Source organism: Nicotiana tomentosiformis, chromosome 11 (genome assembly GCF_000390325.3).
Source record: "Nicotiana tomentosiformis chromosome 11, ASM39032v3, whole genome shotgun sequence".
Lineage (NCBI taxonomy): Eukaryota > Viridiplantae > Streptophyta > Magnoliopsida > Solanales > Solanaceae > Nicotiana > Nicotiana tomentosiformis.
The window spans coordinates 65,908,788-65,936,473 of record NC_090822.1 but is presented as its reverse complement, the minus strand read 5'-3'; the positions used below and the strand labels follow the sequence as shown (position 1 = coordinate 65,936,473).

Genomic DNA, 27,686 nt, shown 5'->3' with positions numbered 1-27,686 from the left:
ACAAAGGGTTTCGATAACACTAACCCTCGAAAACCTTAATGGGTACAAATTTATCTCGTGCTAAGGCATAACAAATTTTTACATGATTAACTTTCTAAGCTGAAAAGGGTAAAAACCCATTCTTTTAAGGTCATATCGGCCTAATTCAAGAGCCTAATGACAATTTTATTTTTGAGTTCGATAAGCCAACCTCACTCAATCAAAACCTAAGGGTCATCTTATTTCGAGTTCGAACAAGTACTCACTCGATTATAAAGACTATATTAGTCCGACTTCGACCAAATTGCCTAAGCCTTGTACTCATGAACAAGGCATAAATGAGACAGAAATTTTCAAGGCAAAAATTGAAATAAAGACAAAACAAAGGGGAAAGAGAACTTTTATATATATGAAAATATTTACATGGATCGGTCAGGATCCTACACAAAATATTCAAAAAGAAAAAATCCTAAGTGCCTAATTTTCCTCGGGAGATGCAACTTCGTCATCGGAATACCCTCCACTCTCGAATCCACTCGCGCTCTCGGAATCATCATCAGAAGAAGAGAGCAACACTTTGGCTTCAACCTCAAGCTCTTTCGCATTCTCGATCTCGACATCAAGATTAAAGCCACGAGCATGAATCTCTTTGAGAGTCTCTCTTCAAGACTGGTACTTGGCATGCTCGACAACCCATTATGATCAAGTTTGAACAGTGTCAGCAACTTCCTTTGCTCGAGCTTGAGCAGCTTCAGCATCAGCGCGGTATACAACCACAATCGCCTTCACATCAGCCTTTACTTTTTCTGCCTCAGATATGGCCTTCGCAAGTTCGGCGGCCAACCGAGCCTCGAGCTCCTCAATTTTCTTGGCTAGGGCCGAGCATTCCTCCTTCATGCTTTGGAGTTGGCGTTCGGCCGATGACAGTTGGGCTCGAGCAGTATCTTTCTTCGAGGCAAGGCGGTCTATGTTTTGTTTCCACCCCAAAGTCTCTGCCCTCATCATGTTGGCCTCCTTAAAGAGATGTTCGATCTTTTAGGCCTTATGCGGAACATACAGGATCGAAGTATCGGTTGTCGTTCCCGAATTGATACATCGAGCTTCTAAATATTTTCATTACCTTCTCAATCAGGTCGGTCTGCTCTTTATGAGTTGTGGCTAATTCGGCTCGGAGGTCTTTGATCTCCTCTTCTTTTTGCCCGTTGAGAAATTTGAGGGCATTTCTCTCCTCCATGAGCCTTTGAAGATCGGCCTCGCATCGACTCAGCTCTGCCCGGGATTTAGAAAACACTTCCCGATGAAGTGTCAAGGCCTATGTAGAAAGAAAGGAAATTAGTCAAGAAGAAATAGATGCAACCGCAATATCGATGAAGGGAGCTGAGGCTTACCCGGTTTAAAAGTCATTGAGCCTCATCAAAGAGACTCGATGCATCACCCAGGTCGGTAGCATCTTTGACTACCGTAAAGCAACCACTGAAAAAGCCATCCCCTTTGTGGGCTCTTTCTACATCGGGGGTCCCCATGGCCTGGGCCTCCTGAATTTGCCCCTCAGAAAATGTAGGGAGGATCGGTGAATAGCCAATTTCTATTTCCCCAAGCGAGTCACTTGGGGCGTTCTCTTCATTTTGAAGGGCCTCAGAGCCAGCCCCTTCAGGCACACCCGCCGATTGCTTATTTCAGAAAGAGGCATCTTTGGCCTCCGATGACTCGGGGACTTTACTCGTACCCTCTTCCGAGATCTCCTTAGTTCGAGGTTGAGTCTCTTCGGCCCCAACCGACTCAGCACCTTTTGAGGTATCGGTTTTTTTCTTCACTCAGGCAATCAGTGCAAAGTCGTTGTCTTTATCTTCCTCTCTCAGTCGCTGAGCTACATCAGTGGGCAGAGGGGAGGTATCTTTCTTCGGCTTACGAGCCTTACTCTTCTTGGGATTTGGAGTCTCGGAGGGCGAGACCCTTTTTCTTTTCTTTTCCTTCGCCAGCTTTGGGACCGGGGAGGGGGGGAACCTCCTCCTCCCCGGACGGGGGCCTCATGACGGCATCTTCCCTGAGGCCTGTATGAAAGGAATTCAAGTGAGTATAAGAGGGAAACATTTTAACGAAATCCATCACATACATGAAGAAAAGGCTTACCGTGATTTTTGGCCTCCCACCGGCCCCTTGCTAAATCGCGCCATGAGCGCTCAACATACGAGAAGGTCGAAGCTAGGGTCCGAACCCAGCTCTCGAGGTTCGGAATCGCACCAGGCATCCAAGCGACCGCTATATCATAGAAAACGATGTCGATGAGGAGGAGTACAGGAAACAAAATAGTAAATGGAAGCTAAAGGAAGGATTAAACTTACGCTTCATATTCCACTTCTCTGGGAATGGCATCTTCTTGGCCGGAATTAGGTCAGAAGTCTTCACTTGAACGAACCAACCCATCCACCCTCGATCCTTGTCCTCATCTATGCTCGAGAATAATACCTTGGTATCCCGATGCTGAAGCTTTATTAACCCACCTCAAAAAATACTGGGGTGAAAGGCGTCCCTTCGACTTCGCTCATGAAAAAATCGAAACAGAATGACAATCCGCCAAAAAGAAGGGTGGATCTGACCTAGGGTTATTTGATATTGGCGGCAAAAGTCAATGATGATGGGATCGATAGGACCCAGAGTGAAAGGGTAAGTGTAAACACTTAGAAACTCATTCACATGGGTAGTGATATCTTCCTCGGGGGTCGGAATCACCACCTCTTTTGTTACATCCCGCATTTTCATATGTTAAAGTTTCGTCTTCAATTAATCGACGTAAGTTTGGGAATGGGATTATTTTGAGATTATAAGTATCATGCTATTTCAAACAAGTGATGAGTAAATTCGTGAAGGTGAGAGGGGAAGCAAGTCAAAGAAAATGAATTTTCATCCAAGTTTGGCATATTGGGGTAAAATGAGGGTCAAGCGATAATATCCGATATTTATGGATTAGTACCATACAAGAAACCATATGACCATGATAGTATGATGTATAAAGTGTATTAAAAATAAGTAGAATTTTAAGTAATTTGGGACAATTCTTAATTATGCGGGTAATTGGTTAATTACCGGGTAGCGGGATATTACCTAATTAGTTAATTAATTATTGGATAAAATCAAAAATAAAAACCTCCCTACCCCCACGTGGAGGCAAGCCACTAAAACAAACAAATGACTCTTAAGTCATATTAGATTAGGTGACAATCAATTCCAAGATAAGCCATGTAATTAAAAGCTTTTTGGATTTCACCTAGCATTTTACTCTCTGTTAACCATCATGCTTTCTATAATTTCCAAAAGATTCTTTATTACATACAACAGTAGGCTTTCTATAATTTCCAAAAAATTCTTTATTACATAAAATAGTAGCCCTTACTCTAGTCATGCCATTTCCATCTCTGCTTCTATGCCATTTCCACTAACTGGACAAACATACACTAAGCTACTTGGAGGAAATTAAATTTCAAGAACTCAAAGGGAAAGCAAGCTAATAAGAATCTATACGTAAAGCTTGAAGTACCATTAATTCAGTAGCGGTAGGGAAACAAAGATTTTGCAATTTTAAAGGGAGTACGGTGCAACCTTTTCCAAGAATAACATACAGATTTTTCCCTATTCCAGGTATGTTAAGGCTATACCTTATTTCTTTTGGCATGATCAATACAATACAAAGAAACCAGTAAACGCACAGTTTCCATAAACGACTCTACTGATAGAAATATTAGGGGTGTCTATATTCTTGATTCCCCATGTAAATTATTATTATTATTATAACTTCTGTTCATGGGTCTCAGAAAAATACGTATTTGATAAAAATTATTCGACAGGCATATTATTTTTATGATATTGCGAGAAAATATTATTAACGTATTTCTTATACATTTCATGCATTTATACATATACATTGACCCATGACCAGATGGCATTATATACGTATATATATGTATATTATATGTATATGGGATATGGGAAAAGGTTATGGCGTTATATACGCACCACCACCTGATCAGCTGGTATACGTCGATGAGTTACCCATAATGGCCGAAATGATATAATGGGATGCCCTCAGAGGCTTGATGATGCTATGAACGCATATACCTATGCATGGTATGACATTTATATGCATATGCATGACATTATAAAAATGAAATGACTCACAGAGTTATGCACACGTACATGTCGAGTCTTTTACTCCATGTTTCTCTTATGTCTATTATTTACTGATTTTCATTCCTTACATAATCGGTACATTATTTGTATTGACGTCCCTTTTGCCTGGTGACGATGTGTTTCATGCCCGCATGTCTCGATAGACAGGTCTAGAGTCCTTCAAGTAGGCGATTGGCTCAGCAGAAGATATTGGTGCACTATATTTTCTCCGGAGTTACTTGTTTGGTCAGTATGATTTAGATGTGTATGATTTGGTATGGCGGGGCTCTGTCCCGACCTTTATGACAATTATGTACTCTTAGAGGCTTGTAGACATATTTTGTGTACGTGAAAAATTATACGGCCTTGTCGGCCTATGTTTTGAGTTTATAAATGATGATGTTGGCCTAGTAGGCCCGTATGTCATGTGTATATGATGATGTAATAAGAAAGATACGTTACGTTAGTACTCGATTGAGTAAGGTACCGGGTGCCCATCGCGGCCCATCGGTTTGGGTCGTGACATCTTTCTTCTCCCAATGGCAGTCTTTCTTGACTTGCTCAAGGTCACTCTCAGTTATCGAGCACATGTATCTCGACATTGGCTCACACCGGCCAGGGACAGATGAAGTTTTCTCGACTTTGAAGTTTGAAGTAAGATCACACACCCCCTCGGGACACACACTCCTCAGGGCGCGGCTCCACCGGCGTTTTATCGCCGATCGGCCACAATGAAGAAGCTTTTTCCTTTTGAAGAATGATTTTAGACGTTTTTGCCATCTCTATGAGTTGAAAGAAGGAAGAAGAGAATAAGGTTTGGTGTTTAGAGGGAAGGTCGATAGCCAAACTTAGAGGTTGTGCACCATAAAAAAGCTTGAAAGATGTGAAAATCTTTGAAGATTAGAGATTAAGAGTAAAGTTTGGACAAAGAGAAGGAAAGCATTTTTATAGATGAAGATAAGGGTGGCAAGTGGGTCGGTCCAGGCCCGAGACCGGCCCGGGATCGCGGGCCAAACGGGCAAGGACCGTTTGGCCCTGTTTTAGTGGGCATGGGCCGGTCCTATGATTTGGGCCCGCCAGGCCCGGGACCATTTAGCCCGCCAGGGACGGGGACCGGACTGGTCCCTTAGCGGGCCAAACGGTCCCAACGGCTATATTTTTAAAAAATAAAAATAAAAACTTTTTTTTTAAAATATAGCCGTTGAGCTGTCAAAAATAGTCGTTGGCTATTTATAAAATAGCCATTTAACCCCCCAACTTTGTTTTAACCCCAAACTTTTTATAATTATACTTTTTTCCTTTTTAAAATTACACTTTTTTCCCAAACTAAATGTATAATATATATAAACTATATATATATATATATATATATATATATATATATATATATATATATATATAAAAGCTATATTCGATAAGCTATATATACATCTTATATACTATATATAAGATGTATATATAGTATAGCATAGAATATAGAATATAGCATAGTATAGTATATATACTAAATGTTTAATATATAAGCTATAAATATATCGATATAAAATGTATATATATATATATATATATCGATATAAGATGTGTATATATATATATATATATATATATATATAAGCTATATTCGATAAGCTATATATACATCTTATATACTATATATAAGATGTATATATAGTATAGTATAGTATATATATACTAAATGAGATGTATATATAGTATATATATATATATATATATATATAAAAGCTATATTCGATAGGCTATATATACATCTTATATACTATATATAAGATGTATATATAATATAGTATAGAATATATAATATAGCATAGTATAGTATATATACTAAATGTATAATATATAATCTATATATATATCGTATATAAAATATATATATATATATATATATATATATATATATATATATATATATAAAAGCTATATTCGATAAGCTATTTATACATCTTATATACTATATATAAGATGTATATATAGTATAGTATAGTATATATAATAAATGTATAATATATAAGCTATATATATATACACTAAGTGTATAGTATATAAGCTATATAAGATGTGCGTATAGTATAGTATTGTATATATATAAGTTATATTAGATATAAGATGTATATATAGTATAGTATAGTGTATAAATATATATATAAGCTATATTCGTAATTAAATATTGAATATTAAAATTTAGGATGTTAAATAAAATTTAGGTCACAATTCTATAATAAAATTTACAAAGCATTGCCTTAGATATTTCTTTTACAATCCTTTTGTCTCTAATTTAATTTTTTTTTTAAACAAATTCCGTTGGGCCCACTTAGCCCACGTAGCCCATTTAGCCCGCGGGCCGGAACCGTTTAGCTCGAGACCAAATGGTCCTGGTTCCGATTCCGGGCCGGTCCCTACAAAAAGACCACTTAGCCCGGGACCATTTAGCCCGTTTAATTTGGGACCGGCCCACTTGCCACCTTTAGATGAAGATGACGGTTCAAAATAATAATGGCGGACAGCAACTGACAGACATTTAATACCTTGAAATACGAACCGACGGGACATTTCAGTCACTTCCGTCGCTTAAGTCATGAAGATGACGTCATGACCGGTCGAGGTACAAATTCGAAGGCTCAATTCGTTTCTTCTCATTACACTCCAAGAAACAAGGGGACTATCTATATACGGTTAAAACCGGGCCTACCCAATTTTACTATTCGATTGATGCTAGGGAATTGTATCGAAGGTCGTCCTCGCAAAGGATCAGACCGAGGTATGAGGAAAAGGCACCGAGTTAGAGGACCGAGGTACCTATTGAAGATCGAGGCCAGTAGCGATCGAGACCAAACGAGACAGACATCGAGCAAAGCACAATAATAAAAAGGCGAGATATCCGTGACTGACCGAAGATCATGACGTAAATGTCGGAACAGATTAAATCAAGGGCGGTTATTTAGTTAATCATGGGATTTACTTCCGTAATTAGAATTGTACCATAAATAGGATTCCTCTACTATATAAAGGGGGCCCTAATCACTTTGTAACCATCTTACATTCACGCATATCAAAGCAATAAAATACTTTCTAGCTTATATTCTTGTACATCAGTTAGATTGCTTCTTAACTGTTTTGGGCACCGATCAGTTTGAGGGGACTTAAGCTCGAGGGATTAATCACGTATCAAGACTGGTTTGCTTTATCTCATTGTTAATCTTTACTGCTAATCTTTACGTTTATCAATTGGTATCAGGTAAAATCATGTGTCCTTAAACCACATTATAAGTTTAATTATTATCCAATTTTTAGGGTAAACAGTACTTTCAAAGTTGCAGAAAGTGATGAAGGATAAAAGAAAGCAAAGATCAATTGTAAAGCAAAAACTACCAGAGGACTTGAAATAACATAGCCACATCGCCGACGAGAATAGTGGGGGCAAACTTTAAAGACCAGAGTGTTAGGATCGGGTTACCAGGTAGTGCGAAATTTAGCCAAACAACGTTATAATGACAATAACAAAAACAATGCTAGTTGATAATAACGGCAATTAAAGAAGATAAATAAGACATAAATTTAACGTGGTTCAGTCAAGGTGACCTACGTTCACAAGCGGAGAAGAGCAATTTTACTATACCAACAAGAGTACAAAATTAGAGTAAATACTCTAATTAGTCCCAAATACCCCAAGAGAATAACCACACAAGATCACTCCAAAGAAAGCGTTCACACAAGTATTTCCGAATACTCACTCTCTTACAAAATACTCTATAATGAAATAAAGGAGGAGAAAGAAAGACAAGAGTGAAAAGCTTTTGAATTGGTGTGTTTACAAATGTAACGACCTGGCCGGTCGTTTCGAGAGTTATAACCCCGTTTTTCCCATTCCTACTTCTTTTTAGTGTTATTAAGCTATATTATGTTATATCGGGTTAGTGGGTTCGAGTCCGGAAGGAACTCGGAGTGAAATGAGACACTTAGTCTCATAATTAAAAAAATAATAGAGTTAGAAAAGTGGACCGGATATGGACCTATGTGTAAACAACCTCGGATTTGAATTTTGATGATTCCAACAGCTCTGTATGATGATTTTGGGCTTAGGAGCGTGTCCGGAATATTATTTGGAAGTCCGTAGAGGAATTAGGCTTGAAATGCCGAAAGTTATATATTTGAGAAGTTTGATCGGGGGGTTGACTTTTTTGATATCTGGGTCGGAATCCGATTCTGAAAATTGGAATACCTCTGTTATGTCATTTAGGACTTGTGTGCAAAATTTGAGGTCAATCGGACGTGATTTGATAGGTTCCGAAGTTATTTGTAGAAATTAGAAATTTCAAAGTTCATTAGGCTTGAATTGGGGTGTAATTCATGGTCTTAGCATTGTTTGAGGTGATTTGAGGATTCGACTAAATTCGTATGATGTTTTAGGACTTGTTGGTATATTTGGTTGAGGTCCCGAGGGCCTCGGGTGAGTTTGGGATGGTTAACAGATCAAAAATTGAACTAGAACAGTTGCTGCAATTTCCTTCTGTTGGAAATTGCTTTTGCCCAGAAATCGAGCCCAGATGTGAGCCCAGATCGAGCTCAGGATCGAGGGCCACGATCGAAGCCCCGATCGAGCTCAGGGTCGAGGGCCACAATCGAAGCCATGATCGAGCCCAAAGTTGAAGGCCACGATCGAAGGCATGATCGAGCCCAGGGTCGAGGGTCACGGTCGAAGGCCGGGTCGAAGACATAATCCAGGGCCAGGATCGAGAATCAGGATCGAGGGGAAGGACCGAGGACCAGGATCGAGGACCTCGATTGAAGGCCAAGATCGAGGCAGAACCGAGGATGTCTGGGATGAATTATAAAAACAGGGACTTCGTCCCATTTGCCATTTTTGACAAATTGGAGCTTGAGGATAGGCGATTTTTGATATATTTTCAAGGAAAACTTGAGGTAAGTCCCTTGTGATCATTTCTACTCCATAATATTGAATTATCATCGAATAATCCGACTAGATTACATGATTTTGAGGTGTAAATCGAAGATTGGAACTTAGAAATTTGGAAAGAAGATTTGTAGATTTGAGGGTCGAGTTGAGGTCAAATTTTGGTAAAATTGGTATGGGTAGACTCGTGGTTGAATGGGCTTTCGGATTTTGTAATTTTTGCCGGTTTCGAGATGTGGGCCCCACGGACGATTTTTGAGCTAATTTTCGGATTTTTATGGAAAAACTATTATTATCTTGTGGAATTAATTCCAATGAATTTTATTGACTGAAACGAATTATTTGTGACTAGATTCGAGGCATTCGGAGGCCGATTTGCGAGGCAAAGGCATAGCAGAGTAAAACGTTTCACGTTTTGAGGTAAGTAACGATTGTAAATCTAGTCCTGAGGGTATGAAACCTCGGATTTTGTATCATTCTACTATTTTTAGTGACACACATGCTAGGTAACGGGCGTGTGGGCGTGCACTGTTGGAGATTTGTGACTTGGTCTCCCCCGTAGCAACTGTAAAGTTGCATACTTTGTTGAAACCATTGATACTTATATGTTTTAGAAAGATTTTCTGTAATTGGGCTGAATGCCATATTTAGGCCTTGCGCCAATGCTGTTTGGACCCTTAGGGGCTTTTTCTTACCATCCTCTCACTGTTTTCGATTGAAAATCTATACTCAGTCATGTTTATACTTGTTTACCGCATAACTCAGTTTTATGACTCTATTTTGATGCATATAAATGTTTTGGGCCGAATGCCCTGTTTTACTGAAATGCCCGAGTGGCGTGATTTGTGAGGATGAGTGTGGATCGGGGCTGCCCGGCTGCAGCATACTTTATGACTGAGTGAGGCCGAGGGCCTGATTTGTGTGGATGAGTGTGGATCGGGGTTGTCCGCCTGCAGCATACTTTATTATTATCGCACGTGAGTTGTCCGTTCAGATTATAGCGCTTGGGCTGAAGGAGCCCCTCCGGAGTTTGTACACACCCCCAGTAAGCGTAGGTACCTATTGAGTGCGAGTGATGAGTGCCGAGTGCTGAGTGACTGGGAGGCAAGAGTTATTGTGAGGTATGCCCGAGTGGCAAGAGTGATTGTGAGGTATGCCTGAGTGGCAAGAGTGATTATGAGGTATGCCCAAGTGGCATGAGTGACTGTGAGGTTTGCCCGAGGGGCTGTATATGAGTGATGTTTTGCCCGAGGGGCTGTTTATGATTTTATCATTTTTGCTCACCTTTGCATTGAGCCTTTGTTTGAAAAACTGTTGGAAAAATATCTTTAAATGATTTTTACTGGAACTGGGTTTAAACGAGATGTTTGATTCAAATCCTGATTTTTTTAGAGCATGTGGTATTTTACTGAGATTTTCTGATATGAACGTTATATGCTTTATTGCTCCTCACTACTGCTCAGTCTTTATTTATTGTTGTTACTTACTGAGTTGGCGTACTCACGTTACTCCCTGCACCTTGTATGCAGATCCAGGTGTAGCTGGACACGGTAGCGGTTATTGAGTGTTCTGGTTGCATATTTTCTTGGAGATAGCAAGGTAGCTGTTTGGCGATCGCAGCCCCTGCTCTTCTCCCTTTTATCTTCCTCTAGTTGTATTTAGCTATTTTCCGGGCTGAGTTAGCCTTGATATTGTTAGACAGATTGTAGTATATGCTCATGACTAGTGACACCCCGATGTCGGGCTTTTCTTTTCTGCACTTCTCTTTTTCTTTGATTTGAACTCTTTAAATGGAGGTTTTATGTTAAATAACCTTGAAATTATCTTTGAAATGAAAATATCATTTTGTTTTGGAAATGAGTTGGCTTACCTAGTTCCACGACAGGCGCCATCACGACAGGGGTTAGTTTTGGGTCGTGACAGATTGGTATCAGAGCCTAGGATACATAGGTCTCACGAGTCATGAGCGGGTTTAGTAGAGTATTGCGGATCGGTACAGAGACGTATGTACTTATCTTCAGGAAGCTGCAAAACCTTTAGGAAACTCCACATTCTTGAATTCTTGTCGTGCGAATCTGTTGATTCTAGTAACTAAACATCTGTTGTTTCATTCTCTCACAGATGGTGAGGACTCATGCTACCGGTCAGGAGGGCCAGCTACCAGTACCACCAGTCAGGGCCGCGAGAGGCCGAGGCCGTGGTAGGGACAGAGGTGCAGCCCGTACAGAAGTTGGGGCAGTACCTACAGATCCATCAGTTGTCCCATATCAGGACCAAGTTCCAGTTGTTGATGCACCAGCTCAGGCACCACCTGTGCCTATTGTGATTCCAGGCCTTCAGGAGGCCCTAGCTCAGATTCTGACAGCGTGTACTGGCCTTGCTCAGGCGGTCTCTATTTCGACGGCCGCAACCACTTCTCAGGCCAGGGGAGGCACTCAGACTCTCGTCGCTCGCACACTCGAGCAGGTTATTCAGGGACTTCAGACACCAGAGGCACCACCAGCCCAGCCGGTTACTGTTGCTCAGGATTATGTGGTTCCTGCTATGCCTGAGGATGATTAGTGTAGGTTGGAGAGGTTTGGGAGACTTCAGCCACCACCTTTCAGTGGCACAGAGAGAGAGGATGCTCAGGACTTTTGGACAGGTGTCAGAGGGTACTCCGTACTGCTGGTATTTTGGAGACTTGTGGGGTCTCATTCACTACCTTTCAGTTTTCTGGGGCTGCACTCAGATGGTGGGAGACTTACGAGAGGCGTAGGCCTATTGGCACAGCACCCCTTACTTGGCAGCAGTTCTCCGTGGTCTTTTTGGAGAAGTTCGTGCCTCGATCCCGCAGAGAGGAGCTGCGTAGATAGTTTGAGCAGCTCCGCCAGGGTGATATGTCTGTGACGCAGTATGAGATGCGGTTCTCCGAGTTGGCCCGTCATGCTATCTGGTTGGTTCCTACGGACAGAGAGAGGATCATGAGGTTTATTGATGGCCTCACTTATCAGCTACAGTTGTTCATGACCAGCGAGCGGGTTTCGGGTGCTATCTTTGATGAGGTTGTCGACATTGCTCGGTAGATTGAGATGGTTCGCGGTCAGGAGAGGGTTGAGCGGGAGGCCAAGAGGCCTCATAGTCAGGGTGGATTCAGCGGTGCTCTTTTTGGGGGTCAGTTCCAGCACGGTAGAGGTCGTCATTTCAGACAGGCTCAGTCAACTCGGCCATTTCATCGGGGTGCATCATCTGGCCATGGTTCTCACAATTCTCATCAGGGCCACTCATCACTTAGTGCCCTTCCAGTTCAGAGTTCGTCCCGTGCTCCACCTGTTCAAGGCTCTTCCATGCCAGGTTTTTCTACCAGTCATCCCGGTGCTAGGGGTTTCCTTCAGTTTCCGCCGCCAGCACCAGGGAGTTGTTTTGAGTGTGGGGAGCTTGGGCATATGTGGAGGCAGTGTCCTCGTCATCATGGAAGTCTATCTCAGCAGAGGATTCAGCCTCTGACTACAGCACCAGCTACCTCACCATCCGCCCAGTCAGCTCAGGGTGGAGGTCAGTCAGCTAGGGGTCGCCCTAGAGGGGAAGGCAGATCAGGAGGTGGTCAGGACCGTTTCTATGCTCTCCCTACCAGACCAGATGCGATTGCTTCAGATGTTGTGATTATAGGTATTGTCTCAGTTTGCCACAGAGATGCCTTAGTATTATTTGACCCTGGTTTCACGTATTCATATGTTTCCTCGTATTTTGCCCATTTTCTGGATATGCCCCGTGAGTCCTTAGTTTTATCTGTACATGTATCTACTCCTATGAGTGATACTATTATTGTGGACTGCGTATATCGGTCATGTGTGGTGACTATTGGGGGTCTAGAGACCTGAGTAGATCTATTATTGCTCAGTATGGTTGACTTTGATGTGATATAGGGTATGGATTGGTTATCTCCATGTCATGCTGTTCTAGATTGTCACGCTAAGACGGTGACGTTGACTATGCCGGGAATTCTGAGGGTTGAGTGTAGCGGTTCTGTAGATTATGTACCAAGTAGGGTGATTTCATATTTGAAGTTTCAGTGCATGGTTGAGAAGGGTTGCCTATCTTATTTGGCTTTTGTGAGGGATGTTAGTGCAGAGACTCCTGGCATTTATTCTGTTCCGATGATACGTGATTTTTTGAATGTGTTTCCTGCAGACCTATCGGGCATGCCGCCTAACAGGGATATTGACTTTGGTATTTATTTGGTATCGGGCAATCAGCCCATTTCTATTTCACCGTATTGTATGGCACCAGTGGAGTTGAAGGAATTGAAAGAACAGCTTCAGGAACTCCTTGATAAGGGGTTTATTCGGCCTAGTGTGTCACCTTGGGGTGCACCGGTTCTATTTGTGAAAAAGAAGGATGGTTCCATGAGAATGTGTATTGATTACAGGCAGTTGAACAAGGTCACAGTCAAGAACAAGTATCCTTTACCTCATATTGATGATTTATTCGACCAGCTTCAGGGAGTGAGGGTGTTCTCCAAGATTGATTTGAGGTCCAGTTATCACCAGCTGAAGATTCGGAATTCAGATATTCTCAAGACAGCTTTCAGAACCCGATATGACCATTATGAGTTCTTGGTGATGTCTTTTGGGCTGACCAATGCCCCAGCAGCGTTCATGCATCTGATGAACAGTGTATTCCAGCCCTATTAGGACTCATTCGTCATTGTATTCATTGACGACATCCTGGTGTACTCTCGTAGCCAGGAAGAGCACGCTCATCATTTGAGGGTTGTATTGCAGAGATTGAGGGAGGAGAAGCTTTATGCAAAGTTCTCTAAATGTGAGTTTTGGCTCAGTTCAGTAGCATTCTTGGGGCATGTAGTGTCCAGTGAGAGTATTCAAGTGGATCCGAAGAAGATAGAGGCGGTGCAGAGTTGGCCCAGACCGTCCTCAGCCACGGAGATTAGGAGCTTTCTTGGTTTGGCGGGTTACTACCGTCGCTTTGTGGAGGAATTTTTATCTATTGCATCGCCCTTGACCAAATTGACCCAAAAGGGTGCTCTATTCAGGTGGTCGAATGAATATGAGGAGAGCTTTCAGAAGCTCAAGACTGCTTTGACCATAGCTCCAGTGTTAGTTTTGCCATTAGCTTCAAGTTCTTACACCGTGTATTGTGATGCCTCGAGGATAGGCATTGGTTGTGTTTTGATGCAGGAGGGTAGGGTGATTGCCTATGCCTCGCGCCAGTTGAAGACCCATGAGAAGAACTTTCCTATCCATGATCTTGAGTTAGCAGACATTGTTCACGCCTTGAAGATTTGGCGTCATTATTTATATGGGGTTAATTGTGAGATCTATACTGATCACCGGAGTCTGCAGTATTTGTCAAAGTAGAAGGATCTTAATTTGCGTCAGCAGAGATGGTTGGAGCTTCTTAAGGACTATGATATCACTATTTTATACCATCCGGGGAAGGCCAATGTGGTAGCCGATGCTTTGGGTCACCGGGCAGAGAGTTTGGGGAGTTTAGCATATCTTCCAGCAGCAGAGAGACCTTTGGCATTAGATGTTCAGACCTTGGCAGGCCAGCTTGTCAGATTGGATATTTTGGAGCCTAGTCCGGTATTGGCTTGTGTGGTCTCCAGGTCTTCTCTTTATGACCGTATCAGGGAGCGTCAGTATGATGACCCTCACTTGCTCGTTCTTCAGGACAGGGTTCGGAGCAGTGATGCTAGGGATGTGACTATTGGTGATCACAGGGTGCTGAGAATACAGGGTCGGATATGTGTGACTAATGTAGATGGGCTTTGAGAGCTTATTCTTGAGGAGGCCCACAGCTCGCGGTATTCTATCCATCCGGGTGCCGCGAAGATGTACCAGGATTTGAGGCAGCACTATTAGTAGAGGCAAATGAAGAAGGATATAGTTGGGTTTGTGGCTCGGTGTCTACACTGTCAGCAGGTTAAGTAAGAGAATCAGAGACCGGGTGGCTTGCTTTAGAGGTTAGAGATCCCAGGGTGGAAGTGGGAGCGGATCAATATGGACTTTGTAGTTGGGCTCCCACAGACTTCGAGGAAGTTCGACGTTATTTGGGTTATTATGGATCGGCTGACCAAGTTCGCGCACTTCATTCCATTTGGTACTACTTACTTTTCAGAGCGGTTGGCTAAAATTTACATCCGAGAGATCATTCGCCTGCATGGTGTCCCAGTTTCCATCATTTCAGATAGGGGTACTCAGTTCACATCGCAGTTTTGGAGGACAGTGCAGTGAGAGTTAGGTACTCAGGTTGAGTTAAGCACAGCTTTTCACACTCAGACGGACGGGCAGTCCGAGCTCACTATTCAGATATTGGAGGACATGTTGCATGCTTGTGTCATTGACTTTGGGGGTTCATGGGACTAGTTTTTGCCACTCGCAGAGTTTGCATATAACAACAGTTATCGGTCGAGTATTCAGATGGCTCCGTACGAGGCTTTGTATGGGAGGAGGTGTAGATCTTCGGTTGGATGGTTTGAGCCGGGTGAGGCTAGGCTCTTAGGTACAGACTTGGTCCAGGATGCATTAAATAAGGTGAAATTGATTCAGGAACGGCTTCGCACAGCGCAGTCTAGGCAGAAGAGCTACGCGGATAGGAAGGTCTGTGATGTGTCTTTTATGGTTGGGGAGAAGGTTTTGCTGAAGGTATCACCCGTGAAGGGTGTTATGAGGTTTGGGAAGAGAGGCAAGTTGAGCCCCCAGTTCATTGAGCCTTTTGAGGTGCTTCAGAGGATAGGAGAGGTGGCTTATAAGCTTGCCTTGCCACCCAGCTTGTCGAGTGTGCATCTAGTGTTTCATGTTTCCATGCTCCGGAAGTATATTGGAGATTCGTCCCATGTTTTGGATTTCAGCACGGTTCAGTTGGAGGGTGATATGACTTATGATGTGGAGCCGGTGGCTATTTTGGATCAGCAAGTTCGAAGGTTGAGGTCAAAGGATATAGCTTCAGTGAAGGTGCAATGGAGAGGTCAGCCTGTGGAGGAGGCCACCTGGGAGACCGAGCGGGAGATACGGAGCAGATATCCACGCCTATTCGAGACTCCAGGTATGTTTCTAGACCCGTTCGAGGACGAACGGATGTTTAAGAGGGGGAGGATGTAACGACCCGGCAGGTCGTTTCGAGAGTTATAACCCCGTTTTCCCCATTCCTACTTCTTTTTGGTGTTATTCAGCTATATTATGTTATATCGGGTTAGTGGGTTCGAGTCCGGAAGGAACTCGGAGTGAAATGAGACACTTAGTCTCATAATTAAAAAAAGTATTGAGTTAGAAAAGTGGACCGGATATGGACCTATGTGTAAACGACCTCGGATTTGAATTTTGATGATTCCAATAGCTCTGTATGGTGATTTTGGCCTTAGGAGCCTGTCCGGAATATTATTTGGAAGTTTGTAGAGGAATTAGGCTTGAAATGCCGAAAGTTTTATTTTTGAGAAGTTTGACCGGGGGATTGACTTTTTGATATCGGGGTCGGAATCTGATTCTGAAAATTGGAATACCTCTGTTATGTCATTTAGGACTTGTGTGCAAAATTTGAGGTCAATCAGACGTGATTTGATAGGTTCCGAAGTTGTTTGTAGAAATTAGAAATTTCAAAGTTCATTAGGCTTGAATTGGGGTGTAATTCATGGTTTTAGCATTGTTTGAGGTGATTTGAGGATTCAACTAAGTTCGTATGATGTTTTAGGACTTGTTGGTATATTTGGTTGAGGTCCCGAGGGCCTCGGGTGAGTTTCGGATGGTTAACGGATCAAAAATTGAACTAGAACAGCTATTGTAATTTCCTTCTGTTGGAAATTGCTTTTGCCCAGAAATCGAGCCCAGATGTGAGCCCAGATCGAGCTCAGGGTCGAGGGCCACGATCGAAGCCCCGATCGAGCTCAGGGTCGATGGCCACAATCGAAGCCATGATCGAGCCCAAAGTCGAGGGCCACGATCGAAGGCATGATCGAGCCCAGAGTCGAGGGTCACGGTCGAAGGTCGGGTCGAAGACATAATCCAGTGCTAGGATCGAGAACCAGGATCGAGGGGCAGGACCGAGGACCAGGATCGAGGACGTTGATCGAAGGCCAAGATCGAGGCAGAACCGAGGATGTCTGGGCAGAATTATAAAAACAGGGACTTCGTCCCATTTGCCATTTTTGACAAATTGGAGGTTGAGGAAAGGCGATTTTTGATATATTTTCAAGGAAAACTTGAGTTAAGTCCCTTGTGATCATTTCTACTCCATAATATTGAATTATAATCGAATAATCCGATTAGATTACATGATTTTGAGGTGTAAATCGGAGATTGAAACTTAGAAATTTGAAAATAAGATTTGTAGATTTGAGGGTCGAGTTGAGGTCGAATTTTGGTAAAATTGGTATGGGTAGACTCGTGGTTGAATGGGCTTTCAGATTTTTTTAATTTTTGCCGGGTTCCGAGACGTGGGCATCACGGGCGATTTTTGAGCTAATTTTCAGATTTTTATGGAAAAATTATTATTATCTTATGGAATTAATTCCAATGAATTTTATTGACTGAAACGAATTATTTGTGACTAGATTCGAGGCATTCAGAGGCCGATTTGCGAGGAAAAGGCATAGCAGAGTAAAAAGTTTCACGTTTTGAGGTAAGTAACGATTGTAAATCTAGTCCTGAGGGTATGAAACTTTGGATTTTATATCATTCTACTATTTTTAGTGACGCACATGCTAGGTGAAGGGCGTGTGGGCGTGCACTATTGGGAATTTGTGACTTGGTCTGTCCCGTAGCAACTGTAAAGTTGCATACTTTGCTGAAACCATTGATACTTATATGTTTTAGAACGATTTTCTGTAAATTGGGCTGAATGTCATGTTTGAGCCTTGCGCCAATGCTGCTTGGACACTTAGAGGTTGTTTCTTACCATCCTCTCACTGTTTTCGATTGAAAATCTATACTCAGTCATGCTTATACTTGTTTACCACATAACTCAGTTTTATGACTCTATTTTGATGCATATAAATGTTTTGGGCCGAATGCCCTGTTTTACTGAAATGCCGGAGTGGCCTGATTTGTGAGGATGAGTGTGGATCAGGGTTGCCAGCCTGCAGCATACTTTATGACTGAGTGAGGCCAAGGGCCTGATTTGTGAGGATGAGTGTGGATCGGGGCTGCCCGCCTGCAGCATACTTTATTATTATCGCACGTGAATCGTCCGTGTAGATTATAGCGCTTGGGCTGAAGGAGCCCCTCCGGAGTCTATACACACCCCCAGTGAGCGCAGGTACCTACTGAGTGCGAGTGACGAGTGACGAGTGACTAGGAGGCAAGAGTGATTGTGAGGTATCTAATTCTGACTGGGAGGCAAGAGTGATGGTCACGACAGGGGTTAGTTTGAAGTAACTCGCAAGTATCTGAGAATCCATTTCACAGACTGCCAATGTGCTTTACCAGGGCAAGCCATATACCGACTTACCACGCTCACTGCTTGTGAAATGTCTGGACGTGTACAAACCATTGCATACATAATACTGCCGACTGCACCAGAATAAGGAACCTGTTCTATGTACCTCTCTTCTTCCTCTGACTACGGGGACTGAGCAGCTGATAACTTAAAATGAGCAGCAAGAGGGGTACTAACTGGTTTAGCATCTTTCATGCCAAACCTCTCCAAGACTTTCTCCAAGTACTTCTTCTGGGTCAGGAATAGCCTGTTGGCTTTTTGATCTCCATGCCAAGGATTTTCTTAGCTGCTCCCAAATCTTTCATCTCAAATTCACTTTTCAGCTGACTTTTCAAATTGTGAATTTCTGTTAAATCCATAGCAACAATGAGCATGTCATCAACATAAAGTATTAAATACACAAATGCACCATTATTTAACTTCCGGAAGTAAACGCAACTATCATACATGCTCCTCGAATAATCATGACCCAACATAAAGGAATCAAACCTTTTGTACCATTGTCTTGGAGACTGCTTTAATCCGTACAAGGATTTCTTCAACAAGAAAACATGATCTTCTTTTCCTTCAACTTCAAATCCTTCGGGTTGATGCATATATATTTGTTCCTCAAGTTCTCCATGTAAGTAAGCTGTCTTAACATCAAGTTGTTCTAATTTCAAATCATACATGGCAACGAAGGCAAGCAAGACACAAATAGAGCTATGTTTAACAACAAGTGAGAAAATATCATTAAAATCAACTCTTTGTACCTGACTATATCCCTTTGCAACTAATTGTGCCTTATACCTCGCATCTTCAACCCCTGGAATGCCATCCTTTTTCTTGAAAACCCATTTGCAACCAACAATTCTTTTTCCTGATGGCGGCTTCACAAGAGACCAAGTACCATTCTTGTGGAGAGACTCAATTTCTTCATTCATTGCAATCAGCCACTTGGCTGAGTCAGCACCAGAACATGCTTCTGAATATTTTGATGGTTCTCCAATTTCTTCAGTTTTCTATGCAACTGAAAAAGAAAATGCAACATAATCTCCAAACCTTAATGGTTGTTTACCTTCTCTTCTTGGTCTATGTTTGGTTATAGAATACTCCTCTTCTTCTGGTTCAACTTCAGGAGTCTCAACTTCAGGAATTTTAGCTCCTGTCTCAAGTTCAGGAGTTTCAACTATATTTTTCTCCAAAGTTGATGAGCTTGGCTTAGAAGGAATGCCAATCTCAATCTCCACCTGGTTCTGTGTACTCTTTCCTTTATCTGTATTACAAGAACTAGAAGATACTTTTCTAGAATGTAACATAAAGGATTCATCAAAGGTTACATCCCTACTAATTATAAATTTTGGTGCCGTGGGATCAGGTTACCCTAGTCGGTATCCTTTCACCCCAGATGCATACCCAAGGAAAATGCACTTTTAGTCCTTGGCTCTAATTTTCCATCATTTACATGCATGTATGCAGGGCAACCAAATATCTTTAAATCAGAATAATTAGCAGGAGTACCTGACCACATTTCCTCTGGAGTCTTAAAGTTCAAAGGTGCAGAAGGAGCTCGGTTGACAATATAACAAGCTGTAGAGATAGCTTCTGCCCAAAAGGCGATTGTCAACCCAACATTTGAAATCATGCAACGAGCTCTTTCCAAAAGAGTTCTATTCATCCTTTCTGCCATACCATTTTGCTGAGGTGTCATTCTCACAGTACGATGTCGAGCAATTCCTTCATTATTTCAAAATTCGTTGAATTCATCATTACAAAATTCCAAGCTATTATCTGTTCTAAGCCGCTTAACCTGTTTTCATGTTTGCTTCTCAATCAAAACTTTCCATTGTTTGAAATTTATGAAAACATCACTTTTATTTTTCAGGAAATAAACTCAAACTTTCCTTGAATAATCATCAATGAAAGTTAACATATACCTGGCACCACTTTTTGATGGGATACGTGAAGGACCCCAAAGATCTGAATGAATGTAATCCAAAGTACCTTTTGTTCTATGAATCGCTGGAGATTTGAAGCTGACTCTTTTCTTCTTCCCGAACACACAATGTTCACAGAACTCCATATTTTCGGTACTCTGGCCACATAAGAGACCGCTTTTGCTGAGGATGGAAAGACCTTTTTCACTCATATGCCTCAATAACATATGCCACAATTTGGTGATGTTAGAATCTGATTTATCTGATATTGAAACTGCAGAAGCACCTGTAACAGTAGATCCCAAAAGAGTATACAATGTACCAGATCTGCGTGCTTTCATGATCACAAGAGCACCATGAGAAATTTTTAGAACTCCACCTTCACCTGTGTACTTGCACCCTAGAGATTCTAGAGTATCCAAAGAGATGAGATTTTTCTTCAAGTCAGGAACATGTCTAACATCGGTGAAAGTTCTCACCACACCATCGTGCATTTTAATTCGGACTGTACCTTTTCCAATAACTTTGCAGGCAATATTGTTTCCCATCAAGACAACTCCACCTCCAATAGATTCATATGTGGTAAATAAATCCCGATTGGGACACATATGATAAGAACAACCTGAATCTAAAATCCACTCATTGTTAGATTTGAAACTATTATTAGTTGCTAAAAAATTAGTTCTCTCAGTCTCATCAGCAGCTACACTTGCTTCGGCGGTGTCAGTATTTTTGTGCTCATTTTTCTTTTATGTATGCTTTTATCTGTTTTTCAATTTAAAGCATTCAAAAATAATGTGATATTTTTTATGACAATATTTGCACATGACATTTCTGTATCTGGATTTTGACCTTGATTTAGGTTTCTCACTACTTGAATCTTTCTTATTGGATCTACCTCTTATGAATAAGCCTTCCTCTTGGTTCCCACTAGTTTTTCCAGTAATATCTCTATCTATTTGTTCTTTTGATTTCAAAATAGATTTGATATCTTTATAAGAGATATTATCCTTTCCATAAAGCATAGTATCTCTTATTTGTTTAAACGACTGCGGTAATAAAACAAGCAATAACACATCTTGATCCCCATCTTTGATTTCAGCATCTATGTTACTTAAATATATAAGAAGAGAATCAAAAGTATCAAGATGTGTAAGTATAGAGGTACCTTCAGCCATACGAAAAGTGTAAAGTTTTTACTTTAGGTAAAGCCTGTTTTCTACTGTTCTTTTCATATATAGGGTTTTAAGTTTTTCCCATATACATTTGGCTGAGATTTCTGCTGCAACTTCACGCAAAACCTCATTTGAAAGATTTAAAATAATACTTGCTTTTGCCTTTTTGTCTATGACGGTAAACTCCTCGTCCGTCATTTTATCCGGCATCATCTCCTTTCCTTGCAGTGTCAAATCTAAGCCATCCTGAATTAGGATAGCTTCCATCTTTAATTTCCACATTTCGAAGTTTGTACTTCGGTCAAATTTCTCAACATAAGACTTTGTTAGAGACATTTTTGCTATTTAAACTAACCCGGTTAGATCTGGCTCTGATACAAATTTGTTAGGATCGGATTACCGGGTAGTGCGGAATTTAGTCAAACAACGTTATAATGACAATAACAAAGACAATGCAAGTTGATAATAACGGCAATTAAATAAGATAAAGAAGACACAAATTTAACGTGGTTCGGTCAAGGTGACCTACATCCACAAGCGGAGAGGAAAATTTTTACTATACCAATAAGAGTACAAAAGAGAGTACAAAATTAAAGTAAATACTCTGATTAGTCCATAATACCCCAAGAGAATAACCTCACAAGATCACTCCAAAGAAAGGATTCACACAAGTGTTTTCCAACACTCACTCTCTTACAAAATACTCTATAATGAAATAAAGGAAGAAAAATAAAGACAAAAGTGAAAAGCTCTTGAATTGGTGTGTTTACAAATGAGGAGAAGCTTCTCTATTTATAACAAGAAATCCTTGGCCTAATAGTGGATATTATATCATGGCAAATATCATGATCAACAAATTTTGTTATAGTGAATATTATGTCATGGAAAATATCATGAACATTTGGCCCCATTTGAGAAGAAGCCAAATTAATGGTCATATTACACAGAGAAATAATGTCATATTTGTGTAAATCTCCTTCCGGGTGGCATTTTTGTTTTCAAGATTTTCACTTTATTGTTTGTATTGTTATTTAATACGGACTGCTAATCTTGCTTTTTAAGCATGATATAGATTTTACACAAAAAAAAAAAAAAAATGGTAGATGTTTTTAGCACTCTTTGATAAAAAATGTTATATGAGTAAAAATATAAGAGATGTGATTTTTTTATCTTTTCAATAATACTTTTAAAAGAAGATGAGTTTTGAATTTCTGTCATGATTTATTCTTCTTTGCTTAGCGAACCGATCAAATAAGTTAATCAAATGTTAAGTTCAACTCTTTACTTTATACAAACGAGAAATTATAGCTTTATTTTTTCACCATCTCCATTTGTTTTTGCTGCTAAATATCTTCTACTTGCTTCTCACTTGTTTATCTTGGACTCCATACAATGAAAATAAGAACTATGAAGGCTCTTTTGACCTTGTTAATCTTGAAGACCATATGGGCCCTGTTCTTTAATTTCTTCTCCTATTAAACTTTGTATAATATGGTATGGCCCTTGGAACCCTTCTCATTGTATACGGTCGAAATAGATTTCGACCTTCACACGTCGGATTGAGTTCGAACAAAGATCGATCAAACTGAGACTCCGAAGATAGAACAATCAAGCCTCGAACCTGAGGGGCCGATCCATGTCGAGTTCGACATCGTTATCGAGCTCGAATCCAAATCGAACTATAATGTAGAGTAAAGCTATCTTGCTTATGATCCAGAGACCAACCAACATTGACCCCGAATCAATTCGAGAGCTCGAGTTAGAATCGAGCTCCAGCCAAGATCGAGAGCTCGAGTCAGAATCGAGCTCAAACCAAGATCGAGCTCACGGACAAAAGTCGTTGCAATCTCACTAGTGAGAATCTTGGCAGAAATTGTGGAAAGGCTGATTTATCATGGGTCTCCCAGTGAGTATTTTTTATTTTGCTTAGAGCAAGGTCCCTCTACTATAAAGGGCATGGTTATCATTTATGGAAAGGAGAGTTTTCTTCAGGCTTACATTGTAATAAAAATACTATATTCTCCCATAGTAAACAATCGTTTCTTTCAGGCTTCTTAAATTGATTCTACTTGTTGAGTCCTAAGATTCATTTCTTTACAACCATATCTATTTCGCATTCTCTGCAATCCATATTTATATTTTTATTTATCCTTACAATTTGTATTAAGTTACGCCACATATCCTCGGAACTACGTATAAATTCAACTCTATCCATTTTTCGGGTAAACAGTTTGGCGCCCACCGTGGGACCAAGGATAACAGTGGTTATTTGATACGAATCTGAAAAAACATGCCATTGTGTTTTGCGCTTATTTCCAAAAACATCTTGAATTTCGGATCAGCTACGAATAACCATCAATCAAATGGCTTCACCGATCGATAACGAGGCCGGTCTTCAAGACGAAGACAACAACTTGATACCCAGTATTAAAAGACCACTTGTGAACACCGTTGGAGCCCGAATCGGATCGCCAATTGATATCAATTCGCATGTAGCCATTGAGGCGAACCTACATGCTGAACCCGAGAATAACATCCATGGTGGCACTCGGTCTGCGGTTCGAGATACTCATAACGTCGAGGAAAACGGTGTTAGCTTGCGTATGATGTTCGAAATGTTGCAAGCCTAACAGGCAGCAATAGCTCAGTTGCAGAGCCAAACCCAACTACGAAGCAGGTCGGAGCCCAATCCACCCCGAGAAATCACCCACATAGCGGAACCAGCCATAGTGAAGTCAAATGAGCAAGAATCGGGGACTACTCCCGAAATTGCTAAATTGCTCAAGGAACTCACAAAGCGAGTCGAAGCCAACGATAAAAAAATAAAAACTTATAACTCTAGGGTCGATCAGATCCTATGAGCTCGACCAATGATAAAAGGGTTGGATTCGAAAAAAATCGTGCAAAAACCCTTTTCCTCGAGCGCGGCCCCGAAACCAATCCCCAAAAAATTACGTATGCCCGAAATTCCCAAATATAACGGAACAACCGATCCCAATGAGCATGTCACTTCTTACACATGTGTCATCAAGGGCAATGATTTAGAAGACGATGAAATCGAATCTGTGTTGCTAAAAAGATCCGGAGAGACCCTCTCGAAGGGTGTAATGATTTGGTATCACAACCTACCGCCAAACTCCATCAACTCGTTCGCCATGTTAGCGGATTCTTTTGTGAAAGCACATGTCGGCGCCATAAAAGTTGCAGCAACGGGCTTCCAATAGGAAAAGTTATAAGAGCCAAATGGTCAAGACGAACCATGCTCATATAATTGGCCCGAACCCAGACACGAAACATAAACACATGTATAGTGACTTGCAAAGAAAGTTTGCCAACAACTTACGTCCAAGAAATATTCCTATATTTGGATATTATGCAAGCAGAATTAAGATAAACTCGACCACTAAGCCTACGAGCTACTTTTATTTTGAGTTTGAGCAAACACTCACTCGACCATTATGCCTACGGGCTACATTACTTCGAGTTCGAATCATTCACTCGACTACTAAGCCTACGGGCTACTTTTATTTCGAGTTCGAGCAAACACTCACTCGACCACTACGCCTACGAGCTACATTACTTCGAGTTCGAATCATTCACTCGACTACTAAGCCTACGGGCTACTTTAATTTTGAGTTCGAGCAAATACTCACTCGACCATTACGCCTACGGGCTACATTACTTCAAGTTTGAATCATTCACTCGACTACTAAGCCTACGAGCTACTTTTATTTCGAGTTCGAGCAAGCGCTCACTCGACCATTATGCCTATGGGATACATTAATTCGAGGTCGAATCATTCACTCGACTACTAAGCCTACTGGCTACTTTTATTTCGAGTTTAATCATACACTCACTCGACCACTACGCCTACGAGCTATATTACTTCGAGTTCAAATCATTCACTCGGCTACTAAGCCTACGGGCTACTTTTATTTCGAGTTCGAGCAAGCACTCACTCGACCATTACGCCTACGGTCCATATTACTTCGAGTTCGTATTATTCACTTGACTACTAAGCCTACGGGCTACTTTTATTTCGAGTTCGAGCAAGCACTCACTCGACCATTATGCCTACGGGCTACATTAATTCGAGGTCGAATCATTCACCCAACTACTAAGCCTACGGGCCACTTTTATTTCGAGTTCGAGCAAGCACTCACTCTACCATTATGCCTACGGGCTGCATTAGTTCGAGTTCGAATCACTCACTCGACTAATAAGCCTACGGGCCACTTTTATTTTGAGTTCGAGCAAGCATTCAGTCGATCATTATGTCTACGTTCTATATTTCTTCGAGTTCGAATCATTGACTCAACTAATATGCCTAAGGGCTACATCACTTCAAGTCTGAAAAAGCACTCGATCGATTATTGAGGCTACGAAGTCCAAATTTGATTAAGTTGTTTAAATCCTTATGAAAATATTCATAAATGTGTGAATAAAGTCTTCACAAAATAGAAGCAAGTCGGCAGAATTATCAATATACAAAATTATCTACATGGTTGATTACAACATAAAAACTAAGGACTAAACTTCTTGGTCATCCTCACGAGCGGTCTCTTCTTTTTCGGGCTCCCTCCCCCCCATTCTCGGATCCTCTCTTACTCCCATCATCATCATCGTCATCTTCGGAAACCAGAGCTTCAGCATCGGCTTCGAGCTCTTTGGCCCTTTTTATCTCTTCGGCGAGATTGAAACCACCAGCATGGATCTCCTCGAGGGTTTCCCTTTGGGATCGACACTTAGCAAGTTCGGCGACCCAATGTGCTCGAGTATCGGCGGTCTCGACTGCCTCTCTTGCTTGGACCTGGGCAGCTTCAGCATCGGCCTGATATACGGCCACGAGTACATCCGCATCGGCCTTTGCCTTTTCGGCATCAGATTCGGCCTTGGCAAGTACAGAGACCAACCGAGCCTCAAGCTCCTCTATTCTTCTTGCTTGAACCAGGCCTTTTTCCTTCATTCTCTGAAGTTGGGTTTCGACCGATGATAACTGGGCTCGAGCAGTTTCTTTCTCTGCAGCAAAGCGATCCATACCTTCTTTTCACTGTAAAGACTCCGCTTTTATCACGTCGACCTCCTCGCGAAGCTTCCCGATCATCTCAATTTTTTGTTGCAGGTGTGAGACCAAAAAGTTAGCCATCATTCCGGTATCAATCCCATAGGCTTTCAAAAGTATCATTACCTGCTCAGACAAATCGGTCTGATCTCGGTAAGCCTTGGCCAACTCAGCTCGGAGGTCTTTTATTTCCTCTTTTCTCTGCCCTAAGAGAAGTCTTAAGGAGTTCCTCTCATCAGTAACCCGTTAAAGGTCGGCCTTGTATCGACGCAGCTCATTTTGGGACCGAGAACATGCTTCTCGATGAACTGCCGCTGCCTACAAAGAAACAAGAAACGAAGTTAACAAAAAGTAAACATAAAGGTAGTACCGACAAAATAATTTTAAAAGTTTACCTGATTCAAAGGTTGCAGCACCCCGTGAAAAAGATCTGATTCATCACCAGTACCGAAAATGTCCTCGATACCGGTAAACAGGTCATGGGATCCTCTCCATCGTGAGGCCTGTCTAGATCGAGGGCCCCCGGAGCTTGGGCTTCCCGAATCACCCCTGCGGAAAAAGCGAAAAAGGTAGGCGAATCTTCGATTGTTATTTCCCCAAATGAATCACCTGGAGCATTCTCTTCAGTTCGAAGGGATTCGAGGGCCCCTTCAGTCATATCTCCCATCCGTTGGCTCTAATGAGATGCGTCTCCCATCTCCGATAATTCGGGGACTCCACCCGAATCTTTCTCCGGTATATCCTCAGTTCGAGGCGGAGCCTCATGAAGCATTATCGATCCAACTGCCGATGGGGCGTCAGTGGTTCTCTTCGTTCGGGCTGCCAGCGCGGACCCATCATTTTCTTCTTCTTCTTCTTCTTCATCTTCATCTTCATCCCTTAGACATAGAACTGATTCCACGGTCAAAGGAATGGAATTCTTGTTCGGCTTACAAGCCGTCCTCTTCTTCGATTTTGGGTCTTCGAGAATGGAGGCTCTTTTCCTTTTATTTGCCTTCACCGGCTTTGGGACAGAGGCCAAGATTTCT

General features: G+C 41.6%; 1 protein-coding gene across 1 annotated transcript; it reads right to left on the bottom strand.

Moving 5' to 3' along the window:
• Window positions 1-681: 681 nt before the first annotated feature.
• On the bottom strand, window positions 682-27,325 carry LOC138901589 (uncharacterized). Its single transcript, XM_070189363.1, has 7 exons — window positions 27,268-27,325; window positions 26,945-26,976; window positions 26,785-26,859; window positions 26,205-26,487; window positions 1,440-1,627; window positions 1,100-1,291; window positions 682-993 (listed from the first exon to the last, which is right to left on the bottom strand). The coding sequence occupies exons 1-7, from the start codon at window positions 27,323-27,325 to the stop codon at window positions 682-684; spliced, it is 1,140 nt and encodes a 379-aa protein (XP_070045464.1).
• Window positions 27,326-27,686: the final 361 nt, after the last annotated feature.

Bases quoted from the DNA above. Each gene is read 5' to 3' on its own strand.
- LOC138901589 (XM_070189363.1), bottom strand. From the start codon at position 27,325: ATGGGAGATATGACTGAAGGGGCCCTCGAATCCCTTCGAACTGAAGAG. The intron at 26,860-26,944 runs GTCCCAAAATGA...CTCTTAGGGCAG, and splicing joins CATCGAGAAGCATGTTCTCG to AGAAAAGAGGAAATAAAAGA. The intron at 1,628-26,204 runs GTAAGAGAGGAT...GTGTGCCTGAAG, and splicing joins TGACGATGATGATGATGGGA to GGGCTGGCTCTGAGGCCCTT.